This window comes from Pseudophryne corroboree, chromosome 2 (genome assembly GCF_028390025.1).
Source record: "Pseudophryne corroboree isolate aPseCor3 chromosome 2, aPseCor3.hap2, whole genome shotgun sequence".
In the NCBI taxonomy this organism is placed as follows: domain Eukaryota; kingdom Metazoa; phylum Chordata; class Amphibia; order Anura; family Myobatrachidae; genus Pseudophryne; species Pseudophryne corroboree.
In genome coordinates, this window is record NC_086445.1 from 448,704,907 (window position 1) to 448,727,987 (window position 23,081).

At 44.3% G+C, this 23,081-nt stretch overlaps 1 protein-coding gene across 2 annotated transcripts in view; it reads right to left on the reverse strand.

Annotated features, from left to right (window-relative positions):
- Nucleotides 1–23,081, reverse strand: part of ANKFY1 (ankyrin repeat and FYVE domain containing 1) — a 249,891-nt gene that overhangs the window by 114,129 nt on the left and 112,681 nt on the right. For both annotated transcript variants that reach the window (XM_063953705.1, XM_063953704.1), the window contains exons 5-9: nucleotides 18,786–18,909; nucleotides 17,932–18,081; nucleotides 14,144–14,309; nucleotides 13,848–14,052; nucleotides 2,769–2,837 (exon numbers count right to left, since the gene is read on the reverse strand). In XM_063953705.1, the coding sequence (XP_063809775.1) occupies nucleotides 2,769–2,837; nucleotides 13,848–14,052; nucleotides 14,144–14,309; nucleotides 17,932–18,081; nucleotides 18,786–18,909 (714 nt within the window). The remainder of the gene's footprint in view (nucleotides 1–2,768; nucleotides 2,838–13,847; nucleotides 14,053–14,143; nucleotides 14,310–17,931; nucleotides 18,082–18,785; nucleotides 18,910–23,081) is intronic.

The following is a 23,081-nucleotide window of genomic DNA, read 5'->3' on the forward strand; positions in this document are numbered from 1 at the left end:
TTGCAGCCTTTTTCCCCTACCTCTGCCTCTGGACAGAAAGGACCCGCCTTTTCCACGCCTGTTTTTCTGAGTCCGAAAGGACTGTACCTGATAAAACGGCGCCTTTTTAGGCTGTGAGGGAACATGGGGTAAAAATGCTGACTTCCCAGCAGTTGCTGTGGAAACTAGGTCCGAGAGACCATCCCCGAATAACTCCTCACCCTTATAAGGCAAAACTTCCATGTGCCTTTTTGAATCTGCATCCCCTGTCCACTGGCGAGTCCATAAGCTTCTCCTAGCAGAAATGGACAATGCACTTATTTTAGATGCCAGCCGGCAGATCTCCCTCTGTGCATCTCTCACGTATAAGACTGAGTCTTTTATATGCTCTATGGTTAGCAGAATAGTGTCCCTGTCTAGGGTGTCAATATTTCCTGACAGGGAATCTGACCACGCAGCGGCAGCACTGCACATCCATGCTGACGCAAAAGCAGGTCTAAGTATAATGCCTGAGTGTGTATATACAGACTTCAGGATAGCCTCCTGCTTTCTATCAGCAGGTTCCTTGAGGGCGGCCGTATTCGGAGACGGTAGTGCCACCTTTTTAGACAAACGTGTGAGCGCTTTATCCACCCTAGGTGGTGTCTCCCAACGTGACCTATCCTCTGGCGGGAAAGGGAACGCCATTAGTAACTTCTTAGAGATTACCAATCTTTTATCAGGGAAAGCCCACGCTTCTTTACACACTTCATTTAATTCTTCTGATGGGGGAAAGACTACGGGTAGTTTTTTCTCCCCAACATAATACCCTTTTTAGTGGTACCTGGGTTTATATCAGAAATTTGTAACACCTCTTTCATTGCTTCAATCAAGCAACGAATGGCCTTAGTGGACATTAGACTAGACTCATCGTCGTCGACACTGGTGTCAGTATCCGTGTCGACATCTGCGTCTGCCATCTGAGGTAGCGGGCGTTTTAGAGCCCCCGATGGCCTTTGAGACGCCTGGACAGGCACGAGCTGAGAAGCCGGCTGTCCCGCATTTGGCATGTCGTCAAATTTTTTGTGTAAGGAGTCGACACGTGCACGCAATTCCTTCCATAAGTCCATCCACTCAGGTGTCTGCCCCGCAGGGGGTGACATCCCTTCTATAGGCATCTGCTCAGCCTCCACATCATTATCCTCATCAAACATGTCGACACAGCCGTACCGACACACCGCACATACACAGGGAATGCTCTAACAGAGGACAGGACCCACAAAAGCCCTTTGGGGAGACAGAGTGAGAGAGTATGCCAGCACACACCAGAGCGCTATATAATGCAGGGACTAACTGAATTATGTCCCCTATAGCTGCTGTTATATATACTGCGCCTAAATTTAGTGCCCCCCCTCTCTTTTTTTACCCTTTTCTGTAGTGTAGACTGCAGGGGAGAGCCAGGGAGCTTCCTTCCAGCTGAGCAGTGAGGGAGAAATGGCGCCAGTGTGCTGAAGGAGATAGCTCCGCCCCTTTTTCGCGGACTATTCTCCCGCTTTTTTATGGATTCTGGCAGGGGTAATTATCACATATATAGCCTCTGGGGCTATATATTGTATTTTTGCCAGCCAAGGTCTTTTTATTGCTGCTCAGGGCGCCCCCCCCTAGCGCCCTGCACCCTCAGTGACCGGAGTGTGAAGTGTGATTGAGGAGCAATGGCGCACAGCTGCCGTGCTGTGCGCTACCTTGGTGAAGACTGATGTCTTCTGCCGCCGATTTTCCGGACCTCTTCTTACTTCTGGCTCTGTAAGGGGGACAGCGGCGCGGCTCCGGGACCGAACACCAAGGCCAGTTCCATGCGGTCGGTCCCTCTGGAGCTAATGGTGTCCAGTAGCCTAAGAAGCCCAAGCTAGCTGCAAGCAGGTAGGTTCGCTTCTTCTCCCCTTAGTCCCTCGCTGCAGTGAGCCTGTTGCCAGCAGGTCTCACTGTAAAATAAAAAACCTAATTATATACTTTCTTTCTAGAAGCTCAGGAGAGCCCCTAGTGTGCATCCAACCTCGGCCGGGCACAAAATCTAACTGGGGCTTGGAGGAGGGTCATAGTGGGAGGAGCCAGTGCACACCAGGTGACCTAAAAGCTTTCTTTAGTTGTGCCCAGTCTCCTGCGGAGCCGCTATTCCCCATGGTCCTTTCGGAGTTCCCAGCATCCACTAGGACGTCAGAGAAACCAGTTTATTGAATGGAATATACGCTATTTGCTATGTAACATAAAGGGGTATAAAGCACTGCACAAGATTTACTAATTTCATGACTTAAGCTCGTGAGGACATTTGGGTGTTGCTGGCCACAGGATCACATTGGTGGCAAAACTAGACAGGAATTTGCCTTTTGGGGCTGGGACCAGCTGCTGATCAGATCTAGCAACACCAAGGCCTGTTGGTGGCTGGTAGATAATCTTCACACCTCACTATTACCAATATAAAATCCCCCTACTTTCATTGGGGTCTACGTACTAAGCCTTGGAGAGATATCAAGTGGACGGAGATAAAGAACTAGCCAATGAGCTCCTAATTGCCATGTTACAGGTTGTGTTTGAAAAATGACAGGAGCTGGTTTATTGGTACTTTATTTCCATGTACTTTATCCTTCTCAAAGGCTTAGTACATAGACCTCTGGAACTGCGATCGTCTTGCAGCACTACAGTGGATGAGATATTACAGCAGGTGTAGCCAGCTTTAGTCACAATATTTGAACAATTTATCCTACTGGCTGCATTATAGCACTGAAAACCAGTTTGTTTATCTGATTACTTACTGTTTGCACTGTAGCAGCTGGTTAAAGACATACTCATTTCTAGAAAAAATAGCGGTATGTAGAGGGGTCCTAAAAATAGGGAGAAACAAGAAAAAGTGTATATTATGGTCAAAATCATTTTTAGCTTTTTTTTTTGGGGATGGTATGATCCTCATCTACTAAAAGGAAAACTCGGTCAACAACTGTGCCCACTAAAGGTCCAAAGCAAACAGAAAAAGTGAATCAAGTTAAAGAAACAGTCTCTATTACGCATGGTTGTAGAAAAAACGATAAAGGAGTTCATTAGTCTTTTCCCTTGGTGTGTATTTCCTCTGTAGCCAAATCCTCAAATGATTTCAAGATACATACAACAAAAAAGTAAAGAACAAACAAAATCGTGTAGTACGTCTCAAAACAGATAGTATACCACTGGTACGTGCAGGGATCCAAATATTCGGAACTACCAGTGACTACATCCTCTACCTAACTATATGAAAATTAGGGTGGCATGCCGTGCCCCTGCCGATATAACTGCATCCCCATACACATCCATATTGTGCCTCCTACATACAGGGCACCCCCCCTCATCCATATACTGCTCTCTCTCCATATACCGCATCCTCTGCACCCCCTCCTCCATATACTATGCTGCAACCCCAGGTTACTTAACATCCCGGGTTTCGACAACAAGTAGCAGCATTAACCATGAAACGGATGCAGGAACCACCAGGCGGTCCTGCAGCGTGGTGACTGGGAGGAGGAGAGGTCGGTGCTGGGGTGCAGATCACGTGGGCGAGAAGGAGGCAGAGAACCAGATCAGCTGCTTTATATATACTGCTCGCCAGCAGAGGGGTAGGGTCCTGTGTTCACCAGTCCCACACAGGCCATGCCAGAACCCTCTGGCCAGCTGCTGGTGGCTACTGGTGTCCACTACCCACAGACTGAGCAGGGGCTGTGCGGGAACTGGTGAGGTTACACGTGCCAGTACTGGTGTATATAGTGTGTGAGTAGCGACTGCCCAGCCCCTTATAATTGGGCCCTGGTGTCTCATTTTGATGACCTTTTAACTAGTTACATATAAATGGAATCTGATAATACAAATATCAGATGGCTGTGCTGTCCACTCAGAGATATATACTGTATATAACAGTCCATACATTTAAAAAAATTACATTACATTATATATATTTTTTATATATATATATATATATATATATACACATACACACACACATACATACATACACACAAATACATTATATATATATATATATATATATATATTCATATATATTCATTCTAGCACCCTGCACCTTTCAAATCCTGTGCAGTTCTGCTTTCCTGCCTGGGGTGTCGCTCTCTGCTCTGGTGCTTCTCAGCACACATAGGTCTGTATCACAGCACTGAGTAACAGATCAGAGTGTGCTAAGAAGCACCAGAGCAGAGAGCGACACCCCAGGCAGGAAAGAGGAACTGCACAGATTTTGAAAGGTATATGAAAGGTATATGAAGTATCTGATAGATATATGAACAATTTCTTTATTTAAGGTGCTAACCATTGGAACGTTACTATACACCATTGGTCCTGTTTGCATTGTACCTTATACCACTGATCCTGTGTGCAAATTGGCTTATTAAACCGTGGTATGTACACATTTTTGTGTTATATTTACATCTGTCTATAATATATTGATAAACCTTACGCAATCATATATATATATTTTTTTTGTTACAGTCAGGAAGAGGCCCCAGATTTTTATTGTTTGGTCGTCACTAACCATTAGAGACCTATTCCTATAAACGGTATGGTTATTTCCAATGTCTCCCCGTTCCTCATTTCATATACACACATGTCCTATAATCTAAGGATCATTTTTCTTCTTGTAACCCCAGTATAGGTGGCAACCCGTGTTTATTGTCCTTTATGGTTTCCATCTTTTTTAAGGCTGTTTGCCAATCTTCATATTACCCTAATGCTGCTTTTTAGGTCAGCATTATTAAAAAGTTTCTAGATATGGTCCTTTATGAATTAAGTGCCTATTGCACCATTTTCTTTAGAAATTAAGTATCTAATGCATGATTTCCTAATTAGATTCCACTCTACCCGTGATATATTGAATTTCAATCAAATCATCTTGTAATAGAGGAAGATCAAAATAGAGATATTTCTAGCGGTTGTTGTCAACCATTAAAGACTTCCATAAACGGTAGGATTAAATTTCAAATTCCTTCTCTCTTCCCTTACATGGATGTTACATAACTAAGGAGCGTTTTTCCCCTTTTTTTAACCTATTACAGGTGACAAATTGTTTTCACCGTCCTTATGGTTTCGATTATTCCTTAAGGCTTCCATTCAATCAACCTCCATATTGCCTTTAGGCGATTTTTCGGGTCAGTACCAGTTAATATAGATTTCCAGCTACGGTTCTTAACAAATCAAGCATCTAAATGCACTATTTCTTAATTAGTTCCCATTCTGCTGGTGATATATTGGACTCTAAGTCATCTTGAAAAAGAAAGTCTCTAAGATAGAGATATCTCTAGTGGAATGGATTACATCATATAGTTTTAGGTAGGTACCCACTATAAGCTATACTTCTCTCATTTGGTATTTTTATATCCTCATCATTTCCTGAGTCATTTTCATTTTTTCACCTAGACACAATATACCCCTGAAGAAGTCCGATTGGACGAAACGCATAGGGTTTATCAATTATTGTACACTATCCCTTTGCTGTGACTATTCCTCCAAGAGCTCACACTGTAAGGTGAAGAGGACTGTCATTTTAACATAATAAGCATTTTTGGTGTGTGTACCAAACATTGTATTTTAATATGTTTTACATTGTCAAAAAATCCTTTTTGAGTATGGATTAAAGATTATTTTATACAAAGTATCTTCTTTCACTAAACTGTATATTTTTGTCGGGTGATTTTCTCTGGCGAGAGGGTTTCTCTTTAGGCTTCAATCAGGAGCTGTCTAAAGAGAATAAAGAACTCAAGAGAAGTTTATTCCTTGAACCTGGAAGTGACTAATTATCGGCCAGTTGCATTGTTTCAGCGCACTCTGTATTCTTTGTATATATATATATATATATATATATAGATATATATAGATATATATATACACACACACACACACACACACACACACACACACACTCACTCTCTCTCTCTCTTTGACTGACTGATCACTAATTCTCTTACTTCCCAATACGTTCGGAAGATGAAATTTAACAGATATTCTGCAGATGGGAAATAGAAAAACTAAGTAATTAGAATTTTAATAAACCTCTCTTTAAGGGATGAAAAGGGGGTTGACATAATGCTGTCCTTACCGATGCGTGGCTTTCGTTGAGTTAACGATAAAGCCCAAGCGGACAATCGGATCAAAATTTGGATTGCAACTCCAGTGTGTAGAATTTAATAAACTACAAAAATTGTCCTGTCACTTTTTACTGTATCTGCTATGGGTGCTCCTCGGGTGATGCCAAGAACCATGGATTAATATTTACTTACAGTAAGACGTCTCAAATTTACATATATAGATTTACCACATTTTTAAACACTCATTTATATCTACAACAGTGAAAATCAGAAACTCCCGTCTGTAGAACAGCTAGTTAAAAATAAATATGAGGAAACCATAAAAGTTAAAACATTAAGATCACTTACAAGAATTACATAGCACCTGAAATTATGCATCCCACAGAAGTCATTTGGTTTTACAAAAACCATTAAGACTTCCTCTGTATCATTTTTCTCAAATTACTATTTATGACTTGAATTCCGCAGAAAGAAATGAGGCATGAGGTATTGCAATCATGTACATTCTTAAAGAGTGTTGACACAAAATGTGTAGTCAGCCCTACATTTACGTAACATCAAAAGAGGGCCGACTATACATATGGGTAAATTTACTAAGACGGCAGTTCTATTTAAGCTGGGATGTTGCCTATAGCAACCAGATTCCAGGTATTATCTTCTAGAAGGTGCTAGATAAATAAGAAGTAGACCTTGCTGGAGTTACCCACTATGTGTACTTAAGACTGCATATCATTTGAGGGGTTGTGATTTAAAACTACACCCTTCTCCGGTTCATTGGCTATTGTTTACATCTACCTGTATGTTCCTAGTGGTTCTACTACACCAGTATATGCGTTGTTGATTTTTTTTCCACATGATTAAATACAATTTTATTGGTTTTCTCATAAATACTTGCCTGATAAGATCCTCCTTTATCCACATATATTATACCTCTTATGGCCATTTAGGGTAGGACGAAGGATAAAAATCGGAAGGAGGACCCTAAAGAAACCTTTATGAGAATCAACATATGTTTGATGTTGTAAGTGGGGTACGCCCAATTTTGCTTATCTGTACTATCTGGTGTTATCCTATGCATAAGATGTAAACTGGCGGCCAAGATCCAGTATTAAAAGAAACCTTTATGGGCCAATTAGGTGGAGGATGTAGTCAGCGGTGCAGAGGGGGTGGGGCGGTCACCCTTTAACCGAGCGGTCCCACTGCTCTGCCCCTTATTCGTTGCCGTCAGGCGCATATCTGGTGGGGAGAGGGGACTGGCTGTCGCTGTAGCAGCCTCTCTCCCAGCACAGCACACGTTAGTGTTTTCCAGGAAAACTGCGACTGTATTTTGTATGCAAATACAGTCGCAGTCACACACAGAATATAGGCATGCTACATATCATTTTAATCAGCAGAAGCTGTTTATGCGTCCTTTTGTATTACATTGCGTCTAATACGCATTTTTGCAGGGAAAAAAAAAAACACAAAAAAGGAAGCTTGGCACTACAGAGTCACACAGCACACACGTGTGTTATGTGTAACGCGAGTTGTAGCGCACAACGCAAAGATGTAAGAGGACATATCTCTAAGTAGACTACCTAAAGGGGATCACTGAATTTTCTACATTATTTCTGAACTTTCCACAAAAGACATTGTTATTTTAGTCTGTACGGATTTACATAAACATTCTTTTGTTATCATCTCATACAGTACTACTAAGTTCTGTGTTTTAAATAAGAATTTACTTACCGATAATTCTATTTCTCGGAGTCCGTAGTGGATGCTGGGGTTCCTGAAAGGACCATGGGGAATAGCGGCTCCGCAGGAGACAGGGCACAAAAAGTAAAGCTTTAGGATCAGGTGGTGTGCACTGGCTCCTCCCCCTATGACCCTCCTCCAAGCCTCAGTTAGGATACTGTGCCCGGACGAGCGTACACAATAAGGAAGGATTTATGAATCCCGGGTAAGACTCATACCAGCCACACCAATCACACTGTACAACCTGTGATCTGAACCCAGTTAACAGTATGATAACAGCGGAGCCTCTGAAAGATGGCTCACAACAATAATAACCCGATTTTTGTAACTATGTACAAGTATTGCAGATAATCCGCACTTGGGATGGGCGCCCAGCATCCACTACGGACTCCGAGAAATAGAATTATCGGTAAGTAAATTCTTATTTTCTCTATCGTCCTAGTGGATGCTGGGGTTCCTGAAAGGACCATGGGGATTATACCAAAGCTCCCAAACGGGCGGGAGAGTGCGGATGACTCTGCAGCACCGAATGAGAGAACTCCAGGTCCTCCTTAGCCAGGTTATCAAATTTGTAGGATTTTACAAACGTGTTTGCCCCTGACTAAATAGCGGCTCGGCAAAGTTGTAAAGCCGAGACCCCTCGGGCAGCCGCCCAAGATGAGCCCACCTTCCTTGTGGAGTGGGCATTTACATATTTTGGCTGTGGCAGGCCTGCCACAGAATGTGCAAGCTGAATTGTATTACACATCCAACTAGCAAAAGTCTGCTTAGAAGCAAGAGCACCCAGTTTGTTGGGTGCATACAGGATAACAGCAAGTCAGTTTTCCTGACTCCAGCCGTCCTGGAACCTATATTTTCAGGGCCCTGACCACATCTAGCAACTTGGAGTCCTCCAAGTCCCTAGTAGGCGCAAGACACCACAATAAGCTGGTTCAGGTTAAACACTGACACCACCTTAGGGAGAGAACTGGGGACGAGTCCGCAGCTCTGCCCTGTCCGAATGGACAAACAGATATGGGCTTTTTTGAGAAAAAAACCACCAATTTGACACTCGCCTGGTCCAGGCCAGGTCCAAGAGCATGTTCACTTTTCATGTGAGATGCTTCAAATCCACAGATTTGACTGGTTTTAAACCAATGTGTTTTGAGGAATCCCAGAACTACGTTGAGATCCCACAGTGCCACTGGAGGCACAAAAGGGGGTTGTATATGCAATACTCCCTTGACAAACTTCTGGACTTCAGGAACTGAAGCCAATTCTTTCTGGAAGAAAAATCGACAGGGCCGAAATTTGAACCTTAATGGACCCCAATTTGAGGCCCATAGACACTCCTGTTTGCAGGAAATGCAGGAATCGACCGAGTTGAAATTTCTTCGTGGGGCCTTCCTGGCCTCACACCACGCAACATATTTTCGCCACATGTGGTGATAATGTTGTGCGGTCACCTCCTTTCTGGCTTTGACCAGGGTAGGAATGACCTCTTCCTGAATGCCTTTTCCCTTAGGATCCGGCGTTCCACCGCCATGCCGTCAAACGCAGCTGCGGTAAGTCTTGGAACAGACATGGTACTTGCTGAAACAAGTCCCTTCTTAGCGGCAGAGGCCATAAGTCCTCTGTGAGCATCTCTTGAAGTTCCGGGTACCAAGTCCTTCTTGGCCAATCCGGAGCCATGAGTATAGTTCTTACTCCTCTACGTCTTATAATTCTCAGTACCTTAGGTATGAAAAGCAGAGGATGGAACACATACACCGACTGGTACACCCACGGTGTTACCAGAACGTCCACAGCTATTGCCTGAGGGTCTCTTAACCTGGCGCAATACCTGTCCCGTTTTTTGTTCAGACGGGACGCCATCATGTCCACCTTTGGTAATTCCCAACGGTTTACAATCATGTGGAAAACTTCCCCATGAAGTTCCCACTCTGCCGGGTGGAGGTCGTGCCTACTGAGGAAGTCTGCTTCCCAGTTTCCATTCCCGGAATGAAACACTGCTGACAGTGCTATCACATGATTTTCCGCCCAGCGAAAAGTCCTTGCAGTTTTTGCCACTGCCCTCCTGCTTCTTGTGCCGCCCTGTCTATTTACGTGGGCGACTGCCGTGATGTTTTATCCCACTGGATCAATACCGGCTGACCTTGAAGCAGAGGTCTTGCTAAGCTTAGAGCATTATAAATTTACCCTTAGCTATATTTATGTGGAGAAAAGTCTCCAGACTTGATCACACTCCCTGGAAATTTTTTCCTTGTGTGACTGCTCCCCAGCCTCTCGGGCTGGCCTCCGTGGTCACCAACATCCAAAACTGAATGCCGAATCTGCGGCCCTCTAGAAGATGAGCACTCTGTAACCACCACAGGAGAGACACCCTTGTCCTTGGATATAGGGTTATCCGCTGATGCATCTGAAGATGCGATCCGGACCATTTGTCCAGCAGATCCCACTGAAAAGTTCTTGCATGAAATCTGCCGACTGGAATTGCTTCGAAGGAAGTCACCATTTTTTTACCATGGCCCTTGTGCAATGATGCACTGATTTTAGGAGGTTCCTGACTAGCTCGGATAACTCCCTGGCTTTCTCTTCCGGGAGAAACACCTTTTTCTGGACTGTGTCCAGAATCATCCCTAAGCACAGGAGACTTGTTGTCGGGATCAGCTGCGATTTTGGAATATTTAGAATCCACCCCTGCTGTTGTAACAGTATCCGAGATAGTGCTACTCCGACCTCCAACTGTTCCCTGGACTTTGCCCTTATCAGGAGATCGTCCAAGTAAGGGATAATTAAGACGCCTTTTCTTCGAAGAAGAACCATCATTTCGGCCATTACCTTGGTAAAGACCCGGGGTGCCGTGGACAATCCAAACGGCAGCGTCTGAAACTGATAGTGACAGTTCTGTACCACGAACCTGAGGTACCCTTAGTGATAAGGGCAAATTTGGGACATGGAGGTAAGCATCCCTGATGTCTCGGGACACCATATAGTCCCCTTCTTCCCGGTTCGTTATCACTGCTCTGAGTGACTCCATCTTGATTTGAACCTTTGTAAGTGTTCAAATTTTTTTAGATTTAGAATAGGTCTCACCTAGCCTTCTGGCTTCAGTACCACAATATAGTGTGGAATAATACCCCTTTTCTTGTTGTAGGAGGGGTAATTTAATTATCACCTGCTGGGAATACAGCTCGTGAATTGTTTCCCATACTGCCTCCTTGTCGGAGGGAGACCTTGGTAAAGCAGACTTCAGGAGCCTGCGCAGGGGAAACGTCTCGACATTCCAATCTGTACCCCTGGGATACTACTTGTAGGATCCAGGGGTCCTGTACGGTCTCAGCGTCATGCTGAGAGCTTGTCAGAAGCGGTGGAACGCTTCTGTTCCTGGGAATGGGCTGCCTGCTGCAGTCTTCTTCCCTTTCCTCTATCCCTGGGCAGATATGACTCTTATAGGGACGAAAGGACTGAAGCTGAAAAGACGGTGTCTTTTTCTGCAGAGATGTGACTTAGGGTAAAAACGGTGGATTTTCCAGCAGTTGCCGTGGCCACCAGGTCCGATGGACCGACCCCAAGTAACTCCTCTTCCTTTATACGGCAATACACCTTTGTGCCGTTTGGAATCTGCATCACCTGACCACTGTCGTGTCCATAAACATCTTCTGGCAGATATGGACATCGCACTTACTCTTGATGCCAGAGTGCAAATATCCCTTTGTGCATCTCGCATATATAGAAATGCATCCTTTAAATGCTCTATAGTCAATAAAATACTGTCCCTGTCAAGGGTATCAATATTTTTAGTCAGGGAATCCGACCAAGCCACCCCAGCTCTGCACATCCAGGCTGAGGCGATCGCTGGTCGCAGTATAACACCAGTATGTGTGTATATACTTTTTATGATATTTTCCAGCCTCCTGTCAGCTGGCTCCTTGAGGACGGCCCTATCTATAGACGGTACCGCCACTTGTTCTGATAAGCGTGTGAGCGCCTTATCCACCCTAAGGGGTGTTTCCCAACGCGCCCTAACTTCTGGCGGGAAAGGGTATACCGCCCATATTTTCTATCGGGGGGAACCCACGCATCATCACACACTTCATTTAATTTATCTGATTCAGGAAAAACTACGGTAGTTTTTTCACATCCCACATAATACCCTCTTTTGTGGTACTTGTAGTATCAGAAATATGTAACACCTCCTTCATTGCCCTTAATGTGTGGCCCTAATAAGGAATACGTTTGTTTATTCACCGTCGACACTGGATTCAGTGTCCCTGTCTGTGTCTGTGTCGACCGACTAAAGTAAACGGGCGTTTTAAAACCCCTGACGGTGTTTTTGAGACGTCTGGACCGGTACTAATTGTTTGTCGGCCGTCTCATGTCGTCAACCGACCTTGCCGCGTGTTGACATTATCACGTAATTCCCTAAATAAGCCATCCATTCCGGTGTCGACTCCCTAGAGAGTGACATCACCATTACGGGCAATTGCTCCGCCTCCTCACCAACATCGTCCTCATACATGTCGACACACACGTACCGACACACAGCACACACACAGGGAATGCTCTGATAGAGGACAGGACCTACTAGCCCTTTGGAGAGACAGAGGGAGAGTTTGCCAGCACACACCAAAAACGCTATAATTATATAGGGACAACCTTATATAAGTGTTTTCCCTTATAGCATCTTTTTTATATATTTTTAACGCCAAATTAGTGCCCCCCCTCTCTGTTTTAACCCTGTTTCTGTAGTGCAGTGCAGGGGAGAGCCTGGGAGCCTTCCCTCCAGCCTTTCTGTGAGGGAAAATGGCGCTGTGTGCTGAGGAGATAGGCCCCGCCCCTTTTTCGGCGGCCTCGTCTCCCGCTCTTAACGGATTCTGGCAGGGGTTAAATATCTCCATATAGCCCCCGGAGGCTATATGTGAGGTATTTTTAGCCAAAAATAGGTTTTCATTGCCTCCCAGGGCGCCCCCCTCCCAGCGCCCTGCACCCTCAGTGACTGCCGTGTGAAGTGTGCTGAGAGGAAATGGCGCACAGCTGCAGTGCTGTGCGCTACCTTAAGAAGACTGAGGAGTCTTCATGACGCCGATTCTGGACCTTCTTCTTGTTTCAGCATCTGCAAGGGGGCCGGCGGCGAGGCTCCGGTGACCATCCAGGCTGTACCTGTGATCGTCCCTCTGGAGCTAATGTCCAGTAGCCAAAGAAGCCAATCCATCCTGCACGCAGGTGAGTTCACTTCTTCTCCCCTAAGTCCCTCGTTGCAGTGATCCTGTTGCCAGCAGGACTCACTGTAAAATAAAAAACCTAAGCTAAACTTTTCTAAGCAGCTCTTTAGGAGAGCCACCTAGATTGCACCCTTCTCGGCCGGGCACAAAAATCTAACTGAGGCTTGGAGGAGGGTCATAGGGGGAGGAGCCAGTGCACACCACCTGATCCTAAAGCTTTACTTTTTGTGCCCTGTCTCCTGCGGAGCCGCTATTCCCCATGGTCCTTTCAGGAACCCCAGCATCCACTAGGACGATAGAGAAAATAACATTGTACTTTTTCTGCCTGTAACCACATTATGCATCCTATCAGTGTGTATTGTATATGTAATATATATGAGCTCTTCCTCACAGGTACCCTTTGCCATGTTGATAAATCCTGCTACAGTACCTCACAGAGCAGAAAGGGGCAGATGTATTAACCTGGAGAAGGCATAAGGAAGTGATAAACCAGCGATAAATGCAAGGTGATAAACGTACCAGCCAATCAGCTCCAATATGTAAATTAACAGTTAGGAGTTGAATGGCTGGTGTGTTTATCACCTTGCACTTATCACTGGTTTAATCACCTCCTTATGCCTTCTCCAGGTTAATACATCTGCCCGATTATCACATGATCATTATCCAACTTAGTCAAGCATGTCGGAGAGCCCAAATCTGATTAAATACACACATTTAGTGCAAGACCACAGATTATATCAGGATTCTTAAAGAACAAAACACTTCTAAAAGATTTGTTTTTACTATTATCAAGATTCCTATATTTAGAAACTGACAAACACTATAGTCCTACCTTCCTTTACCGTCCTGCATGTTGGGGTTAGCTCCTGCGTGTAAAAGTGCCTCAGCGATTTGTGCTATATCAGACATCACTTCCAGGGAGCGATCCCTCATTGTGCAAGCAGCAACCAGGTGTAGAGGAGTCTCTTGTTCCGCAATTGTAGCCGCATTTACAAGAGCACCATTTTTTATTAGGAAATTGGCAGCAAATTTATCATCTATTAAAGAACAAATAATAACAAGATAAATACTAAACAGATTATGGAAAAGCATATGTACTCTAAAGTAATTTCAATGGGTACTACTTACCCCTCTGGATTGCTTTGTGCAGCAGGCTCCAACCTCTCTTATCTACCATGTCAACATCTGCCCTGTTGTTCACTAGAGTAGTGGCAATGCTCTCTAGCTTTCGGGAGAGAGCGAGGTCCAGGGCCAGATCTCCATTTTGGTCCAGCTCATTTAACTTTGCAGGCAGCTGAAATGATTGTATGTGCTTGTATTACAAAGTATTGGATACACAAGGCAAACAAGATTTCATAAATATAAAACTTTTCAGAAACCAAGGAAAAGAGGAATGATAGCAAAAGTTACTGTCTTCTAGCACTTGTCATAGGCCAACAGAGAATTGTGTGTCATTATATAAGAAACTAAAATAGGGAACGGACAATGTTACATAGGTAAAGGAGGGGAAATGTGATACTAGAGAGGTGAGGTAAAAAGGAGAATGTGCAACTACAGGGATGACAGAAGCGGAATGTGGTAATTCAAAAATGAGTCTGGAAGTGCTACCACACAGGTTTCTACATAGGTCATGAGGAGCAGTGTAATTTGCTTATGGAACATATTTTGATTACCTAGCACCTGACTCTGCAGATTGCTGTCTGGGTGATCCAAGGAGATGTCAGGAAGAAGCCTCACTCAGCTTCAGACTAAAGGAAGTGTGTTTACTTTCACTACCTGCTCGATTCTGAGGCCGAGCTGCCAGACAGAGGACCTGATTCAGAGGTGAACATAAATTAAATTGCAAGCAGAATTGAATTTCCATCCGATGCGAAGGAGGGACATGATGAAGAAGTCTCAGTAGAAAAGACGCCTCCTGAATGTAACTGCAATCCCAGTACGGAGACTGACGTCACAAGCTGGGATACAAAGTTACGATGATCCACACAGCCAGCTGAGTAAGCATCTGCTTGCAAAGCTGGCCAATGGAAGCAGGGGCTACGAGGCCAGGAAGTCTGTGTGGTGACATGGCTCTCCCCTCTTGGAAAACAGAAGCAACAATCCGTTTTCAGGAGCGCATACATCCCCCCTCAGAGGAGAACTACACGCAACAATGCAAGGTCCATTCTGCACATACACACGCAAATGCAGATTCCTGATAATCGGGAATCTGCGTGGGAGGCAACGCCTTCAACCATTTCTGGATCAAGCTCAAAGTGTGCAGAGAAGCAGCAGGACCTGCCCTAGCCACACGCTGACAGTATGGGAAACAGCAAAAAAGTAAGATTTGAATGAGGGAGGGGGGCCCGAGACATATAGAGAGTGGGAGCTCAGGGAATGATGACATTGATATGGGGAAGCCAGACACATATGCAGAGTGGGAGCTCAGGGGGAGATGCAGAGAAATATGTAGTGTGTGGGGCTCCGGGTGGGCAGTCAAAGAGCTATAGAGGGGGCAGTGCTGAGGTTATGAGCATGGAGATGGAGGGAGGTGCAGTGAGGAGATGAGGCTGGAGGTGTAGGGAGGAGTAGTGAAGAGACGAGGATGGAGATGGGGCTGGAGGTGAAGGCAGCAGCAGTGAGTAGATGCTAATGGAGATGGGAGGAATAGTGAGCAGATGTGGCAGTGAATGTAAGGAGCAGTGGTGAGTAGGCGAGGCTGGAGATGTCTTGGCAGTAGGGTACGAGTATAAATTGAAAAAGGATGAGCTTTTGACCTTGTGTGGAGACAGAGGAGTTGCCGGTTCTGGAAATGATTCAGTTGCTTGCAGAGACCTATTAGGATTCCATTTCGGAGAACCTGCTGGCACTGCGCATTACAACAGATACTCGATGGAGGTCGGACACCTCTCCTAGTTCTGGTTCCCGGGAGCTGGGGCACATAGAATCCGGTGCAATCCCGGTAAATCTGGGATGTACAGTAGATCCTCCATATCTTAATCTAAACCTCACCCTAAACATTAATCTTAATAACCTTAATTCCCTAACCCCAAATTTCTCCCTCACTATAACTCCTACACTTAACACCTTAACCCATAATGTTGAACCAACTCTAATATCCTATCCCTAATATCCCTAACCCAATACCCTAAACTAACCCAAATCATTAAACAAATCCTAATCCCCTATCCCAAATACTCTAACTCAATCCCCTAAACTATACCTACCCTAATACTGACACACAAAATGGCAGACTGAATGGGCCATATGAGGCGGGATGGCGTAAGATCGCCAGCGGTGCGTGATGCTGGCTGATCTTGGATTTTTGTTCAAGGGACAATCACCTACAAGGCATGGTTTTGCTTTGTAAGTGAATGCCCCTTTAAAAAAAAGAAATGTCCTAAATCGGCCAGCATCCTGCACCTCCGGGGATTTCCAACGCCATGGTTCTTATCTTCCCACCGAGACTGATACAGAGAACGCAATGAAATGTGTAGGGGCGGTGCTCAGGGGTTGATGAGATCACTAAGATTGGGGAAAGGGGGGGGGGGGGGGAGGCAGAGGACAGTGAGAAAGGTACAGAGGTGGCAATAAGTCAGATATGGAGGGGCAATGACACAGATATGGAGGGAGGGGATGTTGAGAGACACCTGTGCGGGCTAGGATGTTCATTAATTGTTTGGCTTTTTTAAGAGGTGTTTATTATTCGTACTCTTTCCAAAGAGGCCTGTACTACGAGCCGCAGCAAGTTTTTAAGGTGGCAAGTGCAGGCAGAACATAACTTGTCTTGGCCTTGTGTATTGTATGTACTTTTTGTTTTTGCATGGTTATTCTGGTGGTTTTTTTTTTGTTTTTTTTATGTCAGGGCTGGTTGGTGTGAGTAGGTGCTACAATGTTAAGTAATTGATTTTCAATAGGTGTATTCAAGACCAGACTTGTCGTCTGGCAAATTCAGGCAGGCCGACCGTTCAGAAGCCTCGCCTTGCAGTTCCGCATCCAGGCGCTCCTACTGAGAGAGACGTTAGACGGGGCATATCTAGTAGTGACTTACTACCAAGCCCCCTTTTCGATGCGTACATACAAAATAAATACTGGGGCGAATTGCTGGCAAAGGCGATATTCACAATGGGATCATGGTGCCTCCCTGTAATTTTTCTTGATCTACCCCTGACTGCAAGAAAGTGTTTCTACATAGGTGAAAGTAGGTAAGGTCTTACTACAGAGGCAAAGAAGGTATGTGTAATTACAGACTCCAGAGAAGGAACAGTGTTACTGAGTGACAGGCACGATCCACTCACTATGTGACATTACAGTACCCCCTATACGGTATAGCCACACTCCATCTAGCTTCTTTTGTTCTCATCATACATGGATATTTAAAATTAAGAATATATATATATATATATTATATATATATACATATACATATACATACACACATACATTTTTCAACAAATTATATATATTGACCAGCTTAAAACTTGAGTGTGACATGTGTTTCTCAGCAGAAAACTTCAGCGCTAGCAGTTGAGTTTTGGGGACTTCAGTAGAGTATAGGAAAACCATAAGACAGAGCTGCTGCTTCTTTTTACATGCATACATTGGGTGGAATTCAAATAATACATCACGCCTAATCTGTCTAAAATGATCCCCGTTATCATGCATATTGTGCCCATAGTAATCAGGTTTAGCCGTGTAAAGGGTTGGGTGCCTCGCTACTTCCAGGGGCAGCAAGTTGAAAGAATGATACCATGCCCCCAAGGGTAGAAACAGAATGGGTGTGGAAAGGGGTGAAAACAATTGAATCCCGCCCAGTGTATCTTAACTTGATGAGGGTTATGTGCATACAGAAATGTTTCACAGCAGTCCATGAATAACAAGCAGATCTAGATAAATGTATTTTTGCTGTTTTTCATGATATGAAGATTCTATCATACCTGGGAATCCATCTCTATCAGATACAAAAAAACGACATCTTCTCTTTCCAATTTAATTGCTTTGTGCAAAGGAAATTGAGTCTTTGATTTAATCATTTTGTACAAAAGCTGTGCACTCATTGAGCTGAAGTCTTCCTTTCTTAGATCATCCTAAACAATTGACGCAAACATATAAAAAAAACACAATTACTAGTGTAAACTAAATATATGTTCCCATGATTGTCAACGTTACTATTGCAGTGGATACCTTAGAGACCATCAAAATGTTGGCACGCATAAAGTATTTCACTTGAACCGGCAGTACATTTGCCAGCATCATGATAAACTATCATATTGGCATATTTACTGTTAACGTGTAAAATGGTTTAAGCAGCATTTTATTAACATCCCGACACCTGCCTTATGGGGCCCCATAATGTTTGTGGATATTTTAATTGTTAAGTACAACGCATGTCCCATCAAAAACCATCAATAGAGAAAATATCAGCATGTCACTAGACTGTGCCTTGCACATGGCCTCCAGCTCAAAAGTGGCACTGAGGGATAATAATAGCCTGACCTTTGAGCAGGGCCAATCCTCTAACTAAAGATCATTTCTCAGTAAGTTTGAGTATCCCTATGGCTGCAACTGTGGCAGTGTGGATATTTGGATCACGCCACTTGCGTCTAGATAAAATGTGTCTTGTACCCTATGATCTGAACATTACTTTTCTTCTGAGGCAAACACTAATAATGTATGATACAACATAAAAGGCAGCACAGAACATCCCAAAAAAAAAAACCTCCCAAAAAAATATAAGCCATATATAATGCCCATGTATTAGAAACTAAGGGTACACACAGAACTCCCTTACCCAGTGACTTGCAATGATCTCAGCACAATAGTTTAACAAGGTGGTGGCACTGAGTTCTTCTGCAGTCTGGTAAAAACGGATACAATTCCTCACATTTACCAATGACATGACGCCCTTCTCACACCTAAAGAAAGTGACAGACGACACACGTGCATACATCACATACAATAATATAAGCAGATGTACAATATATAAAATAATAAAAGGAATGGAAGATGAGGTTTAATATTGATAAATGTAAGGTTATGCATTTTGGGACAGGAAACAAGCATGTAATCTATATATTAATGGGGTAAACATAGGGGAATTGTTCATGGAGAAGGACTTGGGTGTGCTCATTGACAGAAGACTTTGCTACAGTGCTCAATGTAAAGGAGCAGCAGCAAAGGCCAATAAGGTATTTGCATGCATAAAAAGGGGCATAGAGGCTAGGGAAGACTAATCTTGCCATTGTATAAATTGCTGGTACGGCCTCATCTAGAATACAGTGTACAGTTCTGGGCACCACTCCATTAAAAAAAACAAAAAAAACCATCTTGGAACTTGAAAAGGTTCACAGAAGAGTGACAAAAATGATTAAGGGTTTAGAGACATTCTGTTATGAGGAAAGGCTATTCTGTTATGAGGAAAGGCTATCCAGATTAGGCATGTTTACATTAGAAAAAAGATGAGATATGATTCACTTATACAAATACATCAAGGGTCAATTCAGAGAACTATCAGATGAACTGTTTACAAAGAGATCTGTACACAGGACTCGTGGTCACCCCCTAAGGTGAAAGGAGAGGAAGTCTGTGACCCAGCGAAAGAAGGGTTTCTTTACAGTAAGGGCAGTTAAGATATGGAATACTCTGCCAGAGAAGGTTGTGATAGCAGACTTTATTGATATGTTTAAGAAATGGTTGGACATATTTTTATCGGAAAAAAAGTACCAGTTTATAGTTTACTGTATAATAGTGGACCCAGAGAGTAATTGGAAGGCCATCGGGTATTCTGGTTTAAAACAGATATGCAATAACTTTATCAGGGTCATCCATAACCATAAACTGAGCACAGCTGGAGATCAAATGTAGGGGGTAATTCCAAGTTGATCGCAGCAGGATTTTTTTTTAGCAGTTGGGCAAAACCATGTGCACTGCAGGGGAGGCACATGTTATATCTGCCTCCCCTGCAGTGCACATGGTTTTGCCCAACTGCTGAAAAAAAAATCCTGCTGCGATCAACTTGGAATTACCCCCATAGGTTGAACTTGATGGACTAATGTCTTTTTTTCACCCTCACTATGTATGTATCTAGAACATTTGCGTCCTAGTCGAATGATGTTAACAATTTCTTTTTATTAAACTGGCAAACATTTGGCCTGTCTATGGGGTATATGCAATTGCGGTCGAATTCCCGAAATTGTCAAAAAACTGGACTTTTTCGCCAGAAAAAAAATAATTCGACATGCAATTCAGTACTTTCCGTCAAAAAAAATGACTTTCAAAATTCGACTTTTTGAAATTCGACATTTGTCAAATTCGACTTTTCTGCAATGGTACAAATGCGGCAATTCGACAAAAGTATATTCAATTGAAGTTTGGAAATTCGACAACAGTGCTTTTAGTCAGTAAATTCGTCATTTTCAATCCGCCACACTTTGGTGGGTGAATCTAATAAAAAAAATTTAAAACATGTTTTTTTTGGTGTTTTTTTTTATTGGTAATAGCATATCTATTTATATTAGAAGGGATTAGGTACTTGGATTGTCTTTTTGGGAGGCACAAGTATTATTTAATATATTTTAAAAATATTATTATTATTTTTTTTTTTTAAATGTTAAATGGAATGGTAAAATCCCGAAAAAAAATGGCGTGGGGTCCCCCCTCCAAAGCATAACCAGCCTCTGGCTCTTCGAGCCGGTCCTGGTTCTAAAAATCCGGGGGGAAAATGGACAGGGGATCCCCCGTATTTTTAAAACCAGCACCGGGCTCTGCGCCTGGTGCAAAAAATACTGGGGACAAAAAGAGTAGGGGTCCCCCGTATTTTTTACACCAGCATCGGGCTCCACTAGCTGGACAGATAATGCCACAGCCGGGGGTCACTTTTATACAGCGCCCTGCGGCCGTGGCATTAAATATCCAACTAGTCACCCCTGGCCGGGGTACCCTGGGGGAGTGGGGACCCCTTCAATCAAGGGGTCGTCCCCCCAGCTACCCAAGGGCCAGGGGTGAAGCCCGAGGCTGTCCCCCCCATCCAAGGGCTGCGGATGGGGGGCTGATAGCCTTGAGAAAATGACAAGAATATTGTTTTTTTCTGTAGTACTACAAGTCCCAGCAAGCCTCCCCCGCAAGCTGGTACTTGGAGAACCACAAGTACCAGCATGCGGGAGAAAAACGGGCCCGCTGGTACCTGTAGTACTACTGGAAAAAAAATACCCAAATAAAAACAGGAGACACGCACCTTGAGAGTAAAACTTTATTGCACACCTGCCGACACACACATACTTACCTATGTTGACCCGCCGACTGCCACGTCTCCTGATCCGACGATCCGGGGTACCTGTGAATAAAATTATACTCACCTCAATCCAGTGTCCAGATATAAATCCTCGTACTTGGCAAAACAAATAAACGAACACCCGGACCAGCGAACTGAAAGGGGTCCCATGTTTTCACATGGGACCCCTTTCCCCGAATGCCGGGACCCCACGTGACTCCTGTCACAGAGGTCCCTTCAGCCAATCAGGAAGCGCTACTTCGTTGCACTCACCTGATTGGCTGTATGCGCGTGTGACCTCAGACAGCGCATCGCAAAGCCTCTCCATTACTTTCAATGGTGGGAACTTTGCGTCAGCGGTGAGGTCACACGCGCATACAGCCAATCAGGTGAGTGCAACGAAGTAGCGCTTCCTGATTGGCTGAAGGGACCTCTGTGACAGGAGTCACGTGGGGTCCCGGCATTCGGGGAAAGGGGTCCCATGTGAAAACATGGGACCCCTTTCAGTCCGCTGGTCCGGGTGTTCGTTTATTTGTTTTGCCAAGTACGAGGATTTATATCTGGACACTGGATTGAGGTGAGTATAATTTTATTCACAGGTATCCCGGATCGTCGGATCAGGAGACGTGGCAGTCGGCGGGTCAACATAGGTAAGTATGTGTGTGTCGGCAGGTGTGCAATAATAAGATTTTACTTACCGATAAATCTATTTCTCATAGTCCGTAGTGGATGCTGGGGACTCCGTCAGGACCATGGGGAATAGCGGCTCCGCAGGAGACAGGGCACAAAAGCAAGCTTTTAGGATCACATGGTGTGTACTGGCTCCTCCCCCTATGACCCTCCTCCAAGCCTCAGTTAGGTAATGTGCCCGGACGAGTGTACACAATAAGGAAGGATCTTGAATCCCGGGTAAGACTCATACCAGCCACACCAATCACACCGTACAACTTGTGATTTGAACCCAGTTAACAGTATGATAACAATGAAGTAGCCTCTAAAAAAGATGGCTCACAACAATAATAACCCGATTTTTTTGTAACAATAACTATGTACAAGTAATGCAGACAATCCGCACTTGGGATGGGCGCCCAGCATCCACTACGGACTATGAGAAATAGATTTATCGGTAAGTAAAATCTTATTTTCTCTAACGTCCTAGTGGATGCTGGGGACTCCGTCAGGACCATGGGGATTATACCAAAGCTCCCAAACGGGCGGGAGAGTGCGGATGACTCTGCAGCACCGAATGAGAGAACTCCAGGTCCTCCTCAGCCAGGGTATCAAATTTGTAGAATTTAGCAAACGTGTTTGCCCCTGACCAAGTAGCTGCTCGGCAAAGTTGTAAAGCCGAGACCCCTCGGGCAGCCGCCCAAGATGAGCCCACCTTCCTTGTGGAATGGGCATTTACAGATTTTGGCTGTGGCAGACCTGCCACAGAATGTGCAAGCTGAATTGTACTACAAATCCAACGAGCAATAGTCTGCTTAGAAGCAGGAGCACCCAGCTTTTTGGGTGCCTACAATATAAACAGCAAGTCAGACTTTCTGACTCCAGCCGTCCTGGAATTATATATATATATATATATATATATTTTCAGGGCCCTGACAACGTCTAGCAACTTGGAGTCCTCCAAGTCCCTAGTAGCCGCAGGCACCACAATAGGTTGTTTCAGGTGAAACGCTGACACCACCTTAGGAAGAAACTGGGGACGAGTCCGCAGTTCTGCCCTGTCCGAATGGAAAATCAAATATGGGCTTTTGTAAGACAAAGCCGCCAATTTTGACAATCGCCTGGCCGAGGCCAGGGCCAACAGCATGG